The following is a 19,787-nucleotide window of genomic DNA, read 5'->3' as shown; positions in this document are numbered from 1 at the left end:
GAGAGTCAAGTTATGTAAAAGTACCAAAAAATCTTTAACTGATCTCAATTTAGCAGCATCACTCATACCTGTATAGGGAGGTGCTACCAAGTTCCAGGGAGCGTGAGGTCCTTGGCTACTCATCGAAGAGGGCAGCGGTGGCAACTGGTCATTGTTCTCTTCGCTGCCATCATGTGAGGAGTTGTTATCTGTAGTGGTCGTGTCTATCATTCCGACACCCCCTCCTTAAAATTGGAAAAGACATGGTTGATGAATCGCTTAAAGAAGCTAGCTTCCCTCCATGAAATAGATGGAAACTAAAGGCTGGGGAGGGGGTCCAAACTTCCCAAAATTGACCACCAAATCGTTAAATTATGTCTCAACCATCAGCGGTTTGGATGAAGCGTATAATTAGAGACTAGAAGAACAATGAACAGACACTTAACGCCTTGAGGCTTTACCAATTTAAACCATTTTTGAGGGGGGAAAGTTAAAAGCGTCAGACGAAAAATCGATCAAGCGAAAAAAGTCCGCAGAAAGAATACAGTTGCCACAAATTCCCTTGAGAGCAATTAAAAAGAAGTTGAACTTTCACAGAGTATAAGAAACATTTACGGTACTCTTAATTAAGCATTCTTTCAAATTTTATAAGAAAAATCTATTAACAGTTTTGAATGAAACTTATGTTTTGATAGTTTAAGAATGACAGCTTTTCATTTGCGTTTCAAATCTTATCGGCATCTCTTTTTCATGTTCAGTTACAACCAATATATTTATTCCCCTGTAACTCTTGAAAGTGTTTTGAACACTACATTGCCGTTCTGATTTTATCAGCTGCATAGCCCCGACAACAAGGTTTTTTTACCTGGTCCAGTGACATTGCTTCCAGGACCCCCTCCAAACTGACTGCTGTCCAAAGTAGATTGCAAAGTGGACATGGTGCCAGCTCCATATACTGAAAATAACATCATTTTTATCAAAACTTACCATCCTAGTTAAAACAATGTTCACATTGAAACTGTTCACTGACGCAGGCAAAATAATAACTCAAAAGGAATAACTCAAACATAAAACAGCCAGTTGAAACCAAAAACATGTTTAAATACATACATACATCGATTGGCACATGAGTACGTTCAGTTTGGTGTGTAATCTTTAAAATTGTGTCACGATACTCAGTAATGAACAGGTTCTATGATTAAACCATGTTTATTTTATACTCGTATGTTGATATTGTCACAAGGGACAAGGGTGGCTTGTCTGTGGAGTGACCTACCTCTTAATCCTACGGAGGCAGGAAAAAGACTATAATAGTTAGCTGAAACAGGTCAATAGGTTACCACAACCAACTAATAGTCGGCCACAGTAGGTCTCATTTGCAAACAAACTCTACACGAAATTTACTTCCAGCCTTGTCAGCGTCAATTCCCCGTATATCTTATCATTCCTACTACAGCTCCAAAAAACAGTTTTCATACATAGCATAAAGCTCAACTAAAATACAGTATTAAAATGCGGCGATATTCCTTGAGATATTCCTACTGCCTTTTAAAACAACCTACCGTGAGTAATTTCTTCGAAGCGATTAATGAATTTACTCAATAAGATACATAATTTCATAATAACTTATTGAAATCCCTTGATCACGTTATTATCGAGTAACTTCTGGCGATTTGGTCTCATCGGCAGATCAGTTTTGTTCTGGAATGACTAAGTCCAAGAGCCCAAAAAACGATAAAAAACAATATCGAACATCAATCGCCGTATTTTGGAAGAGACTGTCGCTTATATAACGCAAACGACAGGAAGTAATGTTCAAAAACTAATAACTAAGTTTTAAAAACTAATTAGATGACAACCGCAATGAATTGAATACCTTTTCCAACAAAAAGTTGAGACAATCGGAACACCCCTCAGCATTTGAAAAGAGTGAAAATCGAAAACAGTTTAGAGGATAAACTATTGTGAACACTTAAAACAAACTTGATTACCAGTCTCAATTGTACTACGGCGAAAACAGTATTTGCATTTTTGTGCGAACCTGTGTTAACTCAAACTGATCCCAATTAATGTACAAGTACACACAATCAATTTCAAAGCAAGTCGAAATAAGTCATTTTGCCCAAAAACAAGTAGAAAATTGTACTAAGCCAACCTTGCAGCGCGATTCATTAAAATATACAAGGCTGACAAAAAGAAACCGTTATTGACTACAACTAAGAGCAGCTATTGAACATAGGTGCCAGATTGACAAAACAGCCCCGAAGTAGACTTAAGTGCTGTAGAATTATTCAAAAAATAGTACACCGTTAATCAGTTTGGAATGGTTTAGAGTAACCTTGAGTGCCCTGATGTCTTAGTAGAAAACAAGCAAAAAAATCGTACAGAGCCAATCTTGCAGCGATTTATAAAACAAACAATGATTACATTACAAAAGTGGAAGCATAAAAATGGACAAAACAGAGAAATAGAACAGTATAGAATATAGTATAACATTGAGTCCCAGATACTTATTACATTGCAAAACAGACTATTAAAAATGAAAAATACACCGTTAATTAGCTTGAAACGGTTTAGAGCAATCTTGAGTGCCCTGAAGTCTTTTAGAGAGTGGGGTAGTAATTAATGAAAAAAAATTATCTCTCAATTCATAATAAAACAAAACTCAAATTAAATCAGGATATCAGGTCATACGCATATAAAAGCAACAAAACAGTAGTAAAAGAGTGACAGGACCGTGCAAATAAAACCTCTCTCCTGATTTAGGCCTAAAAACGCTAAACAACGAAACAAAAACCAAGAGCATCACATCCACCCTCACTCAGCTGACAGCTTCGCAGCTATAGAAGGGACTGAACTAGTACGCAGTCGCATTCAAAATAATGGTACATACTAAAACCTAAACAAACGAGATCTAGAAACAGGCCAGAGATTATCGCAACACTCAAATTAAACAAAAAACAAACGGATTACAACAAAAACGAAAACAAAAATGAAACATACCCGGTCGATTGCCCGAAAATAGCCGCCATTAATTCCCATAAACAACGATTGGGATTGGAGGAACAGAAAAACAATGCTAAAAACTCATTGTTGTACAAATTGTTTTTCAAAAGCGGACTTTTTTATTGGATTTTGCAGATATGCATGATCATTTTTCCTAATGAGAAGATACACGGGTTAGTATCAATGCCAAAACACATTTAAGAGAGCAACCAAGATTTAAAAGCATAAAGTTCAAGCAGCGTGCATCTAAAATAGGGCATTATGCGTGCAACTGCTGTTTAAAGCAGAGCCGAATGAGCGAAGGATGAAACTGGCAGAGAAATTCAAAAACAATTTCACGCAAAATGCTGAACTAAGGCACAGCGAACAATTTTTTTTTCGAAAACATAGCACTGACAGAATTCAAAGAACTTTTATTAAGAAACAAGACCTAGAATGGACAATGAATGGATTGGGAAAAGCATTTAGAAAAAAAAATCAGATAAAAAATCGAAAATAAAACCGACTGACGTCGGTCGAATTGCTCTCAAATGGCTAGCGAGCGGTTGGCTTCAGTAGAAGCCAACTGGGGCTTAGGAATTAGCATTATGGGGGTGAGCGGGTGTGTGTGTGTGACGTGGGCAAGTGTTGGGGAGTAGGATTGCGAGAGCTATACATGCGAGGGGTTAAAAAATCAGGTTTAAAATTAAGGTTGAAATCAGTTTGAGGAGGGTGGACAATGTGAGTGTTGAGGGGGGTAATGGGGGAGGGGGTTGATGGCGTCAAACTCTTAAGACTAAGAACCGCCCTTCAAATCACGAAACTGTCTCCTCGCAACAGTTTTCGCATTTCTAGAGTACAGTAAGGCTTAGGGTTCTAAGAGACCTTCATGCTCATCAAGCGCTACCAGCTCATAAAACCAATGTCAGGATGAGGCATGTGAACAAAAAACCACCAGCGAGAAATCAAATTTTTGTTCCAACACTATTTTCTCACTCTACTTTAAAACAAGAGCGAAGAAACTTTACACCGCAAAACCACTTGCTTTTTCACGCTACTTCCTGTTTCGGCGTGACCAAAATCGCCACATCAATTTGACTTCAAAAATCATGAAAATGTGTGAAGAAATCCAGAAAAAGAGCGCCCCACTACAATTCAAATTCTTGGAATTGTAAAAAACAGGAGCTCTATAATAGTTGACTGAGAACATGAGGGCGGCTATAGGTTATGTTTTTCAGACCTTGATAGCAAAAACATAGCGAACAGATTGCCGGAATATTTGCAAAATCGACTTGCGTGACTATTTTGAATCTATTTATCGAAGCCAGTCAAAAAGCTACGTAGAAAACATTGAACGCTAAATTATTAAACTGCTTGTTAAAAATCATTCCACAGCAGACTTTTTATTGGGGACCTTTATTACAAATATAAGTTCCTTCGACCATAAACTAATTCAAATTAAACTTCGGAGCAAAAGTCATATAATCGAGTGAGGTAAGTCACGTATGATCAAAATCTAGTCACGACAGTCGGGGCAGGCGTGCATCTTAAAGAACTTTTTGGGACACCGCTTTTGAAAACTGTCTTTGATGCTATTACAAGACCGAAAGAAACTAATTCCTTTTACTAATTGGAGGCAATCGTTTAAATAATTGTAATTTAATTACGAAGGTCCAAGGGAGATTAAAATGAACTTAGCTTACATAATACTATGCCGACGTAAAAGTGAAGCGACTCTGTATTTGATATTAGCGAAGCGGAAAACCGTAAAACAAGTATTGTTCACACAAATAACCCCCCAATTATTTTGCAGACACTGCCATGGTTCAGTGATCACATGTTCAGTTGCAATAGATTTATGCACTTCACGTGGATCAAGGAAGCTTGGTCATAGCCCACATTGTTGTTTACTAATTATTTATCTCGCAAAAATTTTGCCTTATTAAATACTGCCGCATTATTTAACCAAAATTTTGGTTGTTTAAATTTCTAATTTTGGCTTTTTAAGAAATAAGTTTAGATGCCGACTCTTCATAATCGTCTCAATTAAATCGGTTGCTCTAAACCTTTAACTCAATTAACGTCGGTTCTCTCAAAACAAAACAAAAACGTCGGTACACCCTTTTCTAGTCACAACCAAATTATCATGTTTTCAGATGAACACTAACAACTAAATTGCTTAGAGGCGGGCGACCCGCCAATTGTTTTCCTTTCGCAGGTTTTTTTTGGAAAAAACGAAGTTATATGAAGCATCTTTAGTATCCAATGAGACGCTGAAATGATAAGACGATGAAACGAGATAAGGTGACAAAAGTCTCCACACAATAAGGACTTCATCCAAACAGTGATCGTCAAACATTTTAAATGATCTCTCCCACAATCTAACAGAGTAGACAAACAACATTTGGCAATGAAGAGAGTCGATAATTAACATTTAACAAAATTTCTAGATATTTACACAAAAGAATGAATCGAACAAGTATGCGTATGGATTCCAACAAACACTTAAACTGCTTAATTAACTTCTCCAATTATTGATATTAAAGTTATTTTGAGCGTCAGGGAAAGCTATTTCGGGAGTGAGTCACGTGTAACCAATCAAAAAGTTATCATTGGAAAAGCAAAAGATGATTCAATACAAACTCATCCAAAAACATAGCTGGCAGATTGTCAGAAAACAGCTGTCTCAGCTCTGGAGACCTTTAGTCTCAAAAAAGCAATAAAAAACCTGACAAAACAAAGAAAAAAATAGTTATGTTCTAACTTATGTTCTAAATCAAGTATTCTAAACAAAAACTGCTGACAACCTTTGCATAAAGTGAGATGTCCTCATATTAACTCTTCAAATTAAGGTGGTAAAAGCCAAATAAAAATCAAGGCGAGTGTGATGTATGTAATCAAAAACTGGACCTAATTAAAATTGTGAAACGGACTGAATTTAAACAACCAACTAACGTCCCGCAAATTGCTCCCAAACGACTGGCGAGCGGTTGGCTTTGTCAGTAGCTAGCTGCAGCTTAGGAAAGCTGGTTTTAGCTCAATTGAGGGGGGTGGTTAAACATGGGGGAAGAGGGGGGTAAGCATGGGGGAGGGGGGTTGGGTGAGAGCGAGTAGGGGCCGGAGTGCTGGGTTACAAAGGGAATGAGTTGGTTGCGCGCACAGGGGGGGGGGGGAGTCGTGGAAAAAAGTGATAAACAAACAATAGTAAATAAAAATTGCTCAAAAATACTGGAAGCCCATTTTAAAATAAAGGTGAAAACAGATTTTCACCGTTATTTTTTTCTAAAATTAGGCTTCGAACCATGTTTTTGAAAATTTTTATACTAGGTAACTGGATAGCACTTTTCCATTTCAATATTAGTGTTTTGCTAATATTATACTAAGATAATATTTTGTGTGATATTAGTGTTTTTGTTGATATTATAGTAAGATGATAGTTTCGGTTAATACTAGTGTTTTGCTTAATTTTATAGTAAGATCTAAAAGGTGCTATCCATAGACCCAAAACAAAACTTTTCGGAATATTTGTTTTAAGCCTGTTTTAAGAAAAAAAAATGAAATGCCGAAAATCTGTCGAGTCGGCAGTTTTGGCATTTTAACTTTTGCAAAAAAAAATTGAGCATAAAACCATAATTTTGAAACAAATTTTATATGTGTTTGGATAGCACTTTTTTTCACTACTGGGGCGAAGTGGGGGGGGGGGGTGTGGGGGTTATTAAGGGTTGAGGTGTGTGGGGTTAAGTGGGTGGGGTCAAACTCTATGAGCCGCTCTTCACATCATGAATGAACGTCTCTTAAAAGTATCAGTGGTAGTGTAGTAAAAACTGAAGTAGTAAAAAAAAATAAATCCAAATTTTCAGTGGACTTGTTGCTCTGGACCGATGTACTCTCGTTTAGAAGCAACCAGCTTTTTATGGCCACATAATGCGAAATTTTTATTGCACTGTTTTGAAAAGGTCTACAATAAATCCAGGTTCTTAACCTAAAAAAGTTTTCCGGGACAGTTTCTCAGTGGGAGAAATACCAAAAATATTTTATAAAAAACCTTACTGTCCAAAAAACACAAATTTTGAAAAAGATCAAAAATGAAAGAATTTCGAAAGCAAAAATCAATCACGCTGTCATATTAAGGGCAAATTATGTATTTTAGATCTTGCACCTGCAAGGAATCAAACGACACAAAATCAAATCTCAGATTTTATGTTAGCAAAGCTCATTTTTAATATGGTACTATATGTTTCTGTGTAGTATCTAACATAATGGTCAGATGGTAAAAAATTTTAGAAGCCATTATGTCAAAAATAGCCGGAGCGACTTAGTTTGGCCTTAGCTGTACAACAACTTTAGAAAACAATAATTTTATGACACCTTTTAGATAATACAAAAAAAGCTATCGAAAACAGCTGGCAGACTGCCAGAAAATAAATGCCATAGCTTTGTAGATCTGCAGCCTCAAAATAGATAACTTACTGCTACTTCTACTATTTGCTCTGAAATTAAGGTCAATAGAGTGACACAATCTCAGTTGACCTTATCTCAAAGAATTACAGTAAAGAACAGTCAATTTGATAGTGAGGAAGAAAATTGTGACCAAAAATTTAATCACGCGAACGGAAAAAAATTGCTCGAGTGACAAATGTAGTCAAGCCCGCAACTCGGTCGAAACTGCAAGAATGGAAAAAGAAAAAGTCGATTTGAAGTGATAGTAACGCCACCTGGTCGTTGACAAAAAACTTGAAAAACAGCAGGACAACAAGCTGAACCACAAATTAAAAAATATATATTGATTAAACAAAAAACAAGACCTAGAAAAAAGAAAACGATATGATTGGATTTCAAAAACCATTTAGAACAAAAAACTATCAAAAACTCAAGAACAGAAAAAAAACATAGCTGGCAGATTGCCAGAAATAGCCGCAATATCTTTGTAGATCTGCAGTCTTAAAAACAGAAACAGACCAAAGAGAAAGTTTTTTTGTTAAATCTGAGATGTTATATTTTGATTACGAATCCGTATAAGTTATTGCTGCTTCTATTATCTGCTCTCGAAAAACCTTCAATTAGAGTGACACGCACTCACTTCACCTTATCTCTTTGAATTGAACAGAACTCCTAATCTCTTTGAATTGAAATTGTCAGTTTCAGAGTCAGAAAGTCATTTTGAGAGCGAGGTAAGTCACGTGTGACCAAAAACCTCTTCACGCAAACGAAAAAAACTCGCTCCAATAAGAGTGAGAAATGACACAATTGCATGAACGAATGATTCAAAAGCAGATTTGAAGCAATTTTGACGTCATATGGTCGTAACAAAAATCTTGACGAAGAAATAAAAAACCAAGAGAAGGCCAATAATAGCCCCAGCTATCGCTGTGCGGCTATTAAAAAATCAAACTCAAAGTACCGCATGTGAATCAAACACCACCATCGAGAAAACAAACACACCATCGTTTTTTTGTTCAAACAAACTTTTCTCACATTAACTTGAGCCTCGAGTAAATAAAATTCACGTCGCAAAACCACTCAATTTTTTGCTCGTCTTGCTTTTACGGCATGACCGGATTTTCTCATAATAATTGAATTCTCGACATGCAAAATCATAAAAATGTGCAAAGAGATCTTCAGAAATTCATTGGGAAGAGCTCCGGAAGCGACTCGAATCGTTGACCGACCAGAACAAAACCCTCAATGCAGCAAAAAACTATCTTTTGTCTGAAAATAATTATGATTGGCCTCATCGGTGTTAACATAAATATTAAGTAAAAGTTGAAACCCCAGTCGAAACGAGAAAATTCTGCATTGAACTTATTAAAAAAAGCAAACAAAAAACAATTACGAAGTCTTTCAGAGATCACACAAAACGTAGCAGTTTCAAAATTTTAACAGAGAAAACTCTAAAATTGTGAAATCTGAAAACCGCAAAACTTTGTATTACAAGAAACGTCTTTCAGAACTTTGACAAACAGTCAACATCTTCAAAATTAACAAAAACTGGTTAGATAAAGAACTGGGCCAAAAGAACTGGGTCAAGAAAACAGGACTTTTCGTTTTTACGTCACAGCAATTTCAAAAAATTAACTATAATTTCTCTTGTAACGTTTCATAAATATCAGTCAAAACTGAAAAAGGAAATTCTGAATGAAAATTTTAAATTTTTAAACAGTTCACAAAACTTGAGCAAAACATAGCCGGCAGATTGCAGGAAAATAGGCGCGATAGACGCTTGTGGCCTACCATGAACTGAAACAACTAAAGAAATAAGATTGACAGATCGACCACCAGCTTTTTAATAGAGCACTAGACTTTTTGGGTTAGATTCGGACTGTCATTTTTATGACACATTTGCTCTAAAAGGAAAAAGCCCTAATGGAGCTTTTTCAAAATTAATATTCGATACTAAAACTCAAGACTCTATTACTCAGGACTTAGGGCATATAAGTTTGACACTACTTAGATGCACACTATTGACCTTTAATTAGTAAATATTCATGAAATTTAAAGTTCCATAAGTGAGTTCAGAAGTCATTTTTTGAATGAGGTAAGTCACGCAATTGAACTAAAAGCAAAAAAGACGTCACAAACACAAGTTTTAACTGCAAAGCAGTGGAAGTCACTGAAGTCATTGAAAAAGTCAATTCCAAGAAGTCAGGGTAAGACGAAACAAAAATCTGTTAGACGAAGTAAAAAATTAGGAGCGCTATAATAGCCGCCTGGAATTGCTGACACGGCTATTAAAAACTATAGATTATGGCAACAGCACACCTAGATATTTGCGAGACAGAAAAAGGTATTAAATGTTAGAATGTGGAGATTACGGACACATTGCAAAATAAAAGCAACGAAAAAGCTTTATAATTTTAAAGTGAAAAGATCAAGTTGAAACAATCGAAGCAGAAAAACAAGTGCATTTTTATTACAAGTAGATTATTCAGCATTGGAGGTTCAGTAAAATTACATAACCATCATCCGGTTAGAAGAAAACAAAACTTACTAAAGTCGGGAAAACTGATCTCAAACTACTGTAGGTTTAGTTATAGAGCAAATTCTTCGTCCGTTAAAGCTAGCTTTAGCTTAATTGAAGGGGGCGTGGCGTAAGCATGTGGGAGCAGCGCGGGAGGTTAAAAGTTCTGCGTTTCGGGTGGCATGAGGTGGAGGGCTGGTGGTGGAGTGGACTTATCTATATGATCCCTTCACATTTTTTTTACAATCGAAAAGCCATTCACTGAAAGCAACATCAGGACAAAAAATTTTCTCGCTCAGCAACAATTAGTTCACACAAAAATTTCAGTTACTTTAGATTTTAGGTCAAAACGCCGCCTTACCAAATAGTACTTTCAGCAAAAAATAAAACCAATACTCCGAGAAAAAAGACAGTGCCCCAATACAATTCAAATTCTTTGAATTGTAAAAAACAAGACAAGGCCAATATTAGTTCACTATCGCGGCTACTAGTAACGCATTGAAACGACGCTCAAAATTGAAAGAATCAAAAGCCGGGCTAGTCCAGAGTTCCTTCCCTTCCTCTACGAGGTCAGAAGAAAAGAAAAACGTAAAGAGCTCCTTCTGTCGTGATTAAGAGCTAAAATTATCTTAAGATCTAAAGTTTGTTCGGGCGGGGCACCAGGATTGGAGTACTCACGAGCAGCAGACGGTGCAGATGAGGAACTGATTCTCTCGAGATTGAAAACATAGTAGCACTGCTCAGAGAATGTACTCTTCCCAGTTGTGTGTTTGAGATATCCCTCCTTCAGTAGTCTCTTGGCCATTGTCCTCGACTCGTTGCGAGAGGAAAATCCCGCCACCTTCTCGTACAGCCACTGCACAAAGTGACGCCCTAAAAAGAACAGTATCACGTGGAAGCTTCAATTCTGTAAGACTTTCATATGAATTGTTGTAGTGAATTCGTACGACGTTTGGCGAGAGAGCATTGAAAGCAGACTGAAGGTTAGACGAAGCTGGCCCCTTTTACCAGTCTTTTTCTGCGCCAGTTATTCGATCTATTATCAACAATTTACAACTCATAATCCTTATTTTAATAACTAATAACAGAATATGAACTTTTAACAAACAGTGATAGATGAGTGTTTGCATGTGTATCTACCGAGGAAGGCGTTGGGTATTGTGATTTTGAGCCACATTCTGTCCTTGATCTCCAGTCCAGAATTGGGCATCATCATGGCTGTTATGATGAGGGCAGGGTCCGAGTTAGTTCTCAGAGCCCCAATGTAGGGAGGGGAGTAGACGCCTGTGCTGGACGCGTGCATCGACATACCTGTCAACAATTCAACATTCAGACACTCGCGAGTAACTGAGCTACCGAAAAATTCATAACCTGTTATAGTAATTGATCACAACGTCTTATACTGACTGGCGTGATTTTTGGATCGTCTATTTTATATTAAAATCTTAAAATACGAATTTTTCGATCTTTCCTTTATTTTGCAAAATTTAACTTGAGTACTATATAAAAACGCTGTCTCGTTATTTTCTATTTGGCCATCCAATTTACCTCTTAAATTAAGTATAGACGAAGCTTACAAATTGAATGCTGTTTCACATTGCCTGGAGTCATTCAAAAGAGACGTTAAAGCAAACCTTTAGCCGAGTTACATTGAACTCAATGCAAAAAAAATTTAATTACAGAGTATATATAATTCTAATAGCTAAACTCTTACCTTACATACCCAGTCAGAAAAAAGCGTCTCAGGTTCAGTTTAACTCTGGCTCATCATCGTGAAGTTAAGACCGCTTTCGCTAGTAGCTATAATTGTTTTTCGACTAGTCACAATAAGAACAATAGAATTCTTGCTAAAAGTTTCTTTGCAGTGAGGTCATTTACAAATCGAACCCGATTTATTTGTAATCAACTATCGGGCTCAATTATCATCTATTTACTCGATAAAGTTGCGCGCTGGTACAAAAAAACCTCTTGAAACGCATACAAATTTCAGAAGTTAAATCATAGCGAATCAAAAACATACAATAAGAAATTTGTTTACCTATATTTTGTCGATAAAACCACGCTACCTAATAAGTTTTTTCTAAGAAAAGCTATATGGGAGTTTATCGTCGTCCTTTTCCTGTTTGCGTCATCACTTCAGGAAACTCTCCAGATTAACTGTAAAGCTATTTGAGTTTTCCCTCTAGGTAGTATAGTTGTTATATTGAACTTTTACTGTTGCTGGTAAACAAATTAAATTCAATTTAGTAAAAAAAATGGTGGTCACCGTCCACGAACAAAAAATGCAAAATGCCATTTCGTGGACAACTTTAATTCGAAGTTTGAAAGGGTGCCTGGAGTCAAATTCTACGAACTGGCCTTCACACTATGAGTTTATGACTCCTAAAGAGTTCGGTGAATCGCACACGTAGAGACTAGTCAGCCATAAGACTCTAGAACATAATGAGCCCACCCCACCGAGCTTTTCCTGTTTGTAACCTTCTGAAGGACGAAAAGTGACAGCCAGTGGGAAAAAAACTTATTAAATAGTTTCAGATTGATATTGACTTTCTGGGACAGCAGTTGTGGTCCTCATATGAACTTCGTGATAGCTGCCAGTTCACTGAGCAGAGCTCTTGACAAATACCCTGCCACTCAAGAGCAATTTGGAAGAAGTGTGATCCTCAAGAGGTCACCAGATTTCAGAAGGACCCTCCCAATACGCATTGAGTCAGTCCCAGGTCTGTGTTCAACCAGAAGCCCAGCTCGGTAAGAGTGTCTTTGATATCACCACCCTCTGTGATCCTGTGGCACGACGTCATCAACAACAGCGTGACGTCCCACCCTAAGCATCCCAGAACCCCACTAACGGCAGCTCATCTTCTAAAGGAACAGGAACAAATCCCAAACCTGGTGGCAATCGTGTACGCCCAAAGAAAGACGCCAACGTCCACAGCTCCCGACCTTTTCAAAGACCTACTCAAAACCCGAATCCCAGTACTTCACCAAACAAAGGATCTTCTGTCAAAGCGGAAACAGAACAATCCCGATTACACTAAACCTTCCTACGGCGCCGCTTAATAACTGGGCCAAGGGGAGGGGAAATATCTAAGAAACCAATTGGCCTACCTAATAAGTTGTCTGATAAGTCAATCCTTCTCTGTCCTTTCTGTTCACCAAAGGCACCGTTTAAATACTGGGCCAACGGTGACTGAATCCCCCTTTTACACCCTCTCCAGCAACTTTCCAAGCAACTAGCTCTAGTCAAAATGACTCGTTCTTGTAGAACTTGCAAGAAAAACATTCCAAACCACGATCAGACCTTCAATTGCGTGGCATGCAATTGTCATCTACATCTTGAACCAGCCTGCACGGGGCTATCGCCAGTAGCTCTTAACGGAATCAAGGAGTTAGGACAAAATGCAATGCTGCTTTGTACTGCGCGCGTCAACAACAACGAAAGAGATGCCTTCATCCGGATCCGAACTCTGATGCAAGTAAATGATAATATCGACTAACTCAATGTGACAGCAAAAATGGAAAGCATTGAAGCAAAAATAACTAATTTAGTGGCAGAGAAGATCAACGAAGCAATGCGGAAAACACGAAATAGTGGAAGAAAGTTATGACAGCGTAGTCAATAAAGTAGAGGACAACAAAAAGTGACTATGTCACAACCCCCAAAAGAGGGCAACATAAGTCTTTCCCACAACATTCAAATGAGTTTTAGAGTACAAGGGATCCCAGCAGATCCAGACAAAACTCGTGAACAGAATTTTGTCCCAACACATGAACATGTAACCCACTTTTTAAAAACCATAGGAGTGGAAGCTGAAATTGTCAACCTCAGGCGGCTGGAAAAATTCCAGAAGGAAAGACCCAAACCGCGTGCTGTTCTTGTCACTTTGCCTAGTGCCACTGCCGTCAACTTTGTTATGACCAAAAGTGTGGAACGACAACCAGAACTGAAAGACATGAACGTGTTCGTCTCGCGAGCCCTCTCAATTGAGGATTCGCGCAAAGAAAATATCTGTCTTAAAAGGCGTAAGGAACCCACTGAACAATGCGTTGAAAGGGATAAACTGGATATAAGGAACTTCATATTATACAACGAGGGAATAGAGGTGCCACTAAACGAAACCGCTAACAATCAAACCAAAACTTGTTTATCTCACCTTCAGATCCTGCAGTTTAACGCCCGCAGTCTCTTGGATTGCCAAAGACGTTTCAAAATGACAAACGCCATTAACTTTGGTTCGAACAACGTTATATGCATCTGCGAGACTTGGCTAAACACAGACATCCCAGACTCCGAACAACTACTAAACGACTATCCTATCTACCGGTCAGACAGAACACCGTAATATTAACCTGCACGGCGGATCCTTGATTGCAGTGAAAAACTCGTTATGCTCTGAGAACATTAAGGTGGATGTTGAGTGTTGCACAATATGCAAAATCAGGTTGATCAGCGAGATATATATCTGCAATTTTTAAAATCCACCGCAGAACAGCCAGTACAGGTATGACGTTGAATGTTACCATTGTATACTAGAGGCCATTCCCAAAAATCGGAAAGCAGTATTATGTGGCGATATAAATTTTCCCTCAACGAACTGGGGAGCTTATTTGAGCACCGACAAAGAGGAACAGTACGTCCTCGACATCCTCGAAGAGCGTCTCCTCAGACAAGCTATTGACTTCCCAACTTGCGGTAAAATACCCTTGATGTACTGCTCTAACAAAACTGCGAGATATTCCCCCAAAGTGACAACAGTCTCAAGGCTCTACACGACTGTAGTGATCATCTTCCTGTTATTTCGTCTGTAGAAATTGATTACCAACGAGAACAACGAACTAAAGAACGTTACTACAGTATCACCAACGCAAACTTTTGACTATGCTGTGCCACATGTCATCAAACCCTTTCCAACCTCTATGCTTCTCAAATGCAAATAACAAGTACAACGAATTCCAGGACTACGCCATGACACTCATCGACAACCATGTTCTAAGAAGAAATTGATTCCGACAAAGCCTTCCCCCTGGATAGCCCACTTCAAATCAAATAAAAAGGCTGAATACCCAACGGATCAACCTAGCTACTCGCCCCACTACCTACAGGAAGAACAAAGTGCGTGCCCTTGAAGCGGAAGTGCTTGAAAATTTCGAAGCCAATCGCATCGCGTATCAGGAAAAAGTGTTCGGCACTAGAAACACCAATGAAATCTATCAACATTTGAATTACAAACAAAGCACCTCAAATACCAAACACTGTAATATAAAAAAAAGTCAGCAAGCACAACCCAGAGCAAAGCGGAACTGTTCAAATCATTTTCCAATCTGTGTTCGCACCAAAAGCAACATTCACTGTCAACAGATACCAAAACCAGAAAGCCAAGCTCCAGAACTTCAAAATCTCAGTTGGAACAATTGAATTTTTTGGGACGAGCTTGACATCAAGAAGTCCCGGGGCCCCAACAATCTACCGCCAATCTTCTTCAAAGCAATAAATGCGTAGAACGTTAAACACCATGTTCAAAAATTTCAAACGTATCCGGAAACAACCCTTGTTTTGGAAGACAGCGGCCGTAGTACCAGTGTACAAAAAGGACAATCCGAAACTCGTCAAAACTACCGACCCATATCTCTCCTTTGTATTGAGAGCAAGATTTTCGAAAAGTGCATGTACGTACAGCTATACAATCACTTAAAAAATTTTCTGTCGAAGAATCAACACGGTTTCGTCAGGAAAAGATCAGCGATGAGCAATCTCTTGCAATTCTTGAATGAAATATATGTCGCCATGGACAATGATCCAACTGATCAAGTCATTGCATTTTGCAGCGACATTTCCAAAGCATTTGACACCGTGCCCCACGAACAGCTCATCTCCAAACTATGTGACATCGGATCGGCGTAGGTTGGTGCTTCCTAGACATCCTATACGACTACCTAAATCAGCAAAAACAATATATACGAATTGAAGATCACACATCGAAAGGATTAAAGTGACAAGCGGAGTAACACAAAGCTCTCTACTCTTTTGCATCTTTATAAACGATCTTCCCCATGTTAATACTTTCAGTAAACCTTTCATTTCTGCGGACGACCTAAAAATCCTAGCCATCGGTAAATCAAACGAAGAAGTCCAAATTGATAAAGAGAATTGGGAAAAGGGTCAAATCAACTAAAATGAAACTAGCAGTCAACAAATGCCATTTACTCAACTTTTGAGGGACACGCGCATGTCTATCACTAAACTGACAACCGCTGGGGGAGCCTGGGAAAGTGAAACACCTGGGAGTCTTACATTGCGGACAGGCTAAACTGGAGTACGCACATCGAATCGAGAAAGCAAATAAAGTATTCTACTGCTTGAGTGGAAACGCTGCCTTCAATGTCAAATTCTCGGTGACACTAGGACAAATCAGTCATACTACCCGTTTTGCTCTACGGGCTGAATTGCGCGTACCAATCTAGAACAGAACGGAAGCTCAAAAATTTTTAAAGGCGGGTACTGAAATGGGTGTGCGGACACCACCATGGTGACTACAAAACTCAGTTGAGACTACTGAATGTCCTACCTCCTCCCCTCTTCATTCAATTGAATGATCTTCTGCTCCTTTCGAAACTTTACAAGGACATTGAGGAGCACAAAATCAACCTACCCATTCAATCATGGAACAACAGAGGGCAAGTAACGCTGAAGTTAAATAAAACACAAACTGAGCGATGAAGGACTGAATTTGTCTATAGAACTGCTAGAGTAGTGAACAGAATACATGAGAAAAGTGACATTAAGTTGGACTAAAGAACAAAATCATCAATCTCATGTGGTGGCACGTGGAAAATCGGTTTTCCGAAAACAACGTCTGCACGTGGCAGCTATGCTGCGACTGTCGGAGTTGCAGAGACAACTGGACAAATTTATGAACATACAGCGGGGCACAGGCCCCTCCAGGCCAACTGGGAATCCAAAACAACAACAACAACAACAACAACAACTGAAAAAGACAACAGCAGGTAGATCTGATATATAAAGGTCACCCTCTGAAGTAAATATACCACACAATATATCAACAACTATTGGGATATGAGTCAACATCACCAATACAAACACTTCAAAAACTCGTACGAGAAAACGTTAATTAATCATAACTTGCATATCTTCGGCAATTTGTTACAATAGCATATTTGCGAGCCGACAAATGCCTTCAAAATTTTCTTTACATTTTTTGGCGTCTATGTCTTAAAAAGAAAATAGCAAAATTGCAAGTCATTTAAAATCCTGCAATGACCCGTCAAACACAAACAGAGGTCAGTTTTAAAAAAATGTGCAGGACAAAAGTAAATTTCAACTATGAATCACAAGCAACGACGCGAACAAAACTTCCATTAAGTTGAAAAATTGCTAAATTCACAACTTACCTGATAAAAATTTTGGCTGTTATATTCAAAACAAAACTCCTGTCTCAAAAAAAACAATGTGTCAAATTTGCATGTCTCCTTAAGTAACTGTTGAAGTACAATCAGGCACAACACAAATTTCAAAAATTAAACAAATCAGAGACAAAACCCAAATTGTTTATTTGCTCAAATTAAAAATTTGATGAAAAACTTTTGCGATTGCTTTAACGTTTTTGCTTCGGTGTTCAAAAATTAAAGTAGTGAGCGCAAAGAGCAAATTAAAAACTAGCTTCCGCCATCTCGACAGGCCTTAACCACTCGGCTATCAAGGCCTTGTCATCGGCTCTCTAACAATCGGTTCTGTTTGAGCGAACTTTATTTCGGAGTGACAGCAATTGAAATCACTCAAAATAAAAAAGAAGTGCGTGAAAAAGTCACTTGAGAAGTCAAATATTATTCTAGAAAAGCCACACGTTTACAATATTTGCTTCTGATTGGAGAGCAAGTTTCTAATTCACATTCAAACGGCAAATATAGGTCTCCACAGCAGTTTCGCCAAACAGCATAGACGCTAGCAAAACTATTTGAAAACTAACAGTTCATTAACTTAATGCCCTCGGGCCTAACCAGCTTTTCCTATTTTGGAAGAGAAAAGGCAGCGAAATTTAATGAAATTGCAAAGATAACCGACGGGGAAAACATTCCCCACATATTGCCGGAAATAGCTGCCATTGATTCCCATGAAAACGATTGGGTTTGAAAGAACAGAAAATAATGAAAAATGATTTTAGTACAAGAACATTTTTTAAAGCGAACCCTTTTGATGTAATTTTGTAGTTAAACATACTCTTGTTTCTTAGTGAGATGATACAGGGGCTAGTATCAATACCAATAAGCGTTAGACAGGAGAATTTGGACTTATAAGAACAAAGCTATAAGAACAAAATTGGGCTTTATGGGTTTATTCCGTTTGTATTTCTTTTTTATACTCTGTTCATTTTGAATTGCTTTGCTGAGCAACTGCTGTTTAAAAGTACTTTGAGCAGAATGAGAAAAAAGTGAAACTACTCTAGAGATGTCAAAAAGATTTCACACAAAATGTCGAAAGCGGCAAAATGAGGTAATGCAAAACAAATTTTTGTTCGACAAAAAAAAATTAGGAGCGCTATAATAGCCCGCTGAGATGAGGGCGGCTATTAATAATTGTAACAAACTTCGTTTGAGAGCAAATAAGAATTGTGCGCCAAGGCTATAACCGTTCCAAATATGTGGCTATAAACCACTATTCTCACTATTCTAACGCTTAAAAGTACCAATGACTTCACAAACTCAATTTCAGTTAACTAGCAAAAACAAGTTGCCGCTTTCATCTCCTGAATCAGCAACTAATCGCAAAAAACTAAAACCACTTATTTAACATAACCGGACTGACGTCGGAAAAATTACTCTCGAATTACAGTCGGCGCAATTTAAATCAGGGGCCTGGATAAATTTCTTTATGAGTGCGAAACGAAAACATCAGCCGACGGTAGGATTTGAACCTCACCCTATTAAGTCCCCGACTTCTTGAGGTATTAGCCACTCGGCTATCACGGCCTTATCTTCGAGTCTTCAACAATCGGTTTTGTTTGCAAAACAAACTTAATTTCGGAGTGAGAGCAATTGAAATCACTCAAAATCAAGAAGTGCGTGAAAATCAATTGAGAAGTCAAAGAATATTCTAGAAAAGCACAAAACGGTCAAGCAAAAAATTTGCATAAAAAAGACACAAGTTTACCATAATTGCCTCTCATTCGGGAGCAATTGAAGTCAATTTTTTTCTGCCCGTTTTTTGTCTGACCAACGAATTTTGTGCCGTTTCGTCTTGAGAAATGATACGATCGCTAATTAAAAATTCCGGCAGATTTCCGGATAATAACCGCCATAGACGTCCTTGACTTGACCTTCAGTGAGAACCTATGCATGAGAAGGTAGACAGTATTCTAAGGGTTATTTACGGAGCGTCATTGTTATATGACACAAGAAAAAAAGCTATAAAACATAACCGACTAACGTCGGGCGAATTGCTCTCAAACGACCGGCGAGCGGTTGGCTTCGTCAGTAGCTAGCCACGGGGGGGGGGGGGGGTGCACTGGGGGCTGATGGGGGCAACACTGGGTTGGGGGGGGGGGGAACAGCGCGGTGGGGATGGGGGTCAACGGGGGGGGGGGGGTTCTCAACCTCTCAGAACCGCCCTTCACACCATAAGTATAAGTATAAGTCTCCAAAACAGTTTGAGCTGAAACAGAGCTGAAAGGCTCTAAGAGCACTTAATGCCCGCTGGGCGCTACCTGTTTATCCCGTTTTTGAGGACAAAAAGTCAAAAGCGTCAGACGAAAAATCGGTCAAGCGAAAAATCGCATAAAAAAAGACCAACAGGACTAATATAATTGCTACAAACTTCGTTTGAGAGCAATTAAAAAGAGCATGAACATCA

At 38.4% G+C, this 19,787-nt stretch overlaps 3 protein-coding genes across 5 annotated transcripts in view; 1 reads left to right on the top strand and 2 right to left on the bottom strand.

Moving 5' to 3' along the window:
• The window catches only part of LOC142342349 (uncharacterized), a 337,600-nt gene that overhangs the window by 266,514 nt on the left and 51,299 nt on the right, over window positions 1-19,787 (bottom strand). The window lies entirely within an intron of this gene.
• The window catches only part of LOC142342327 (uncharacterized), a 53,818-nt gene that overhangs the window by 10,272 nt on the left and 23,759 nt on the right, over window positions 1-19,787 (bottom strand). For 2 of the 3 annotated variants that reach the window (XM_075393628.1, XM_075393641.1), the window contains 5 exons: window positions 11,063-11,233; window positions 10,601-10,795; window positions 1,256-1,297; window positions 845-934; window positions 69-224 (listed from right to left, as the gene is read on the bottom strand). In XM_075393628.1, coding sequence (XP_075249743.1) covers window positions 69-224; window positions 845-934; window positions 1,256-1,297; window positions 10,601-10,795; window positions 11,063-11,233 — 654 coding nt within the window. The remainder of the gene's footprint in view (window positions 1-68; window positions 225-844; window positions 935-1,255; window positions 1,298-10,600; window positions 10,796-11,062; window positions 11,234-19,787) is intronic. The other variant, XM_075393636.1, reaches the window with a different exon arrangement.
• LOC142342359 (uncharacterized) overlaps window positions 12,437-19,787 on the top strand; it is a 77,728-nt gene continuing 70,377 nt past the window's right edge. Inside the window, exon 1 of the mRNA XM_075393661.1 lies at window positions 12,437-12,451. The gene's annotated coding sequence lies outside the window, so the exon portion shown is untranslated. The remainder of the gene's footprint in view (window positions 12,452-19,787) is intronic.

This window comes from Convolutriloba macropyga, chromosome 1, assembly GCF_964194025.1.
Source record: "Convolutriloba macropyga chromosome 1, txConMacr16.3, whole genome shotgun sequence".
NCBI classification, from domain to species: Eukaryota; Metazoa; Xenacoelomorpha; order Acoela; family Convolutidae; genus Convolutriloba; species Convolutriloba macropyga.
Note: the sequence above shows the minus strand (reverse complement) of the source record. Positions and strands in the feature narration are given on the sequence as shown.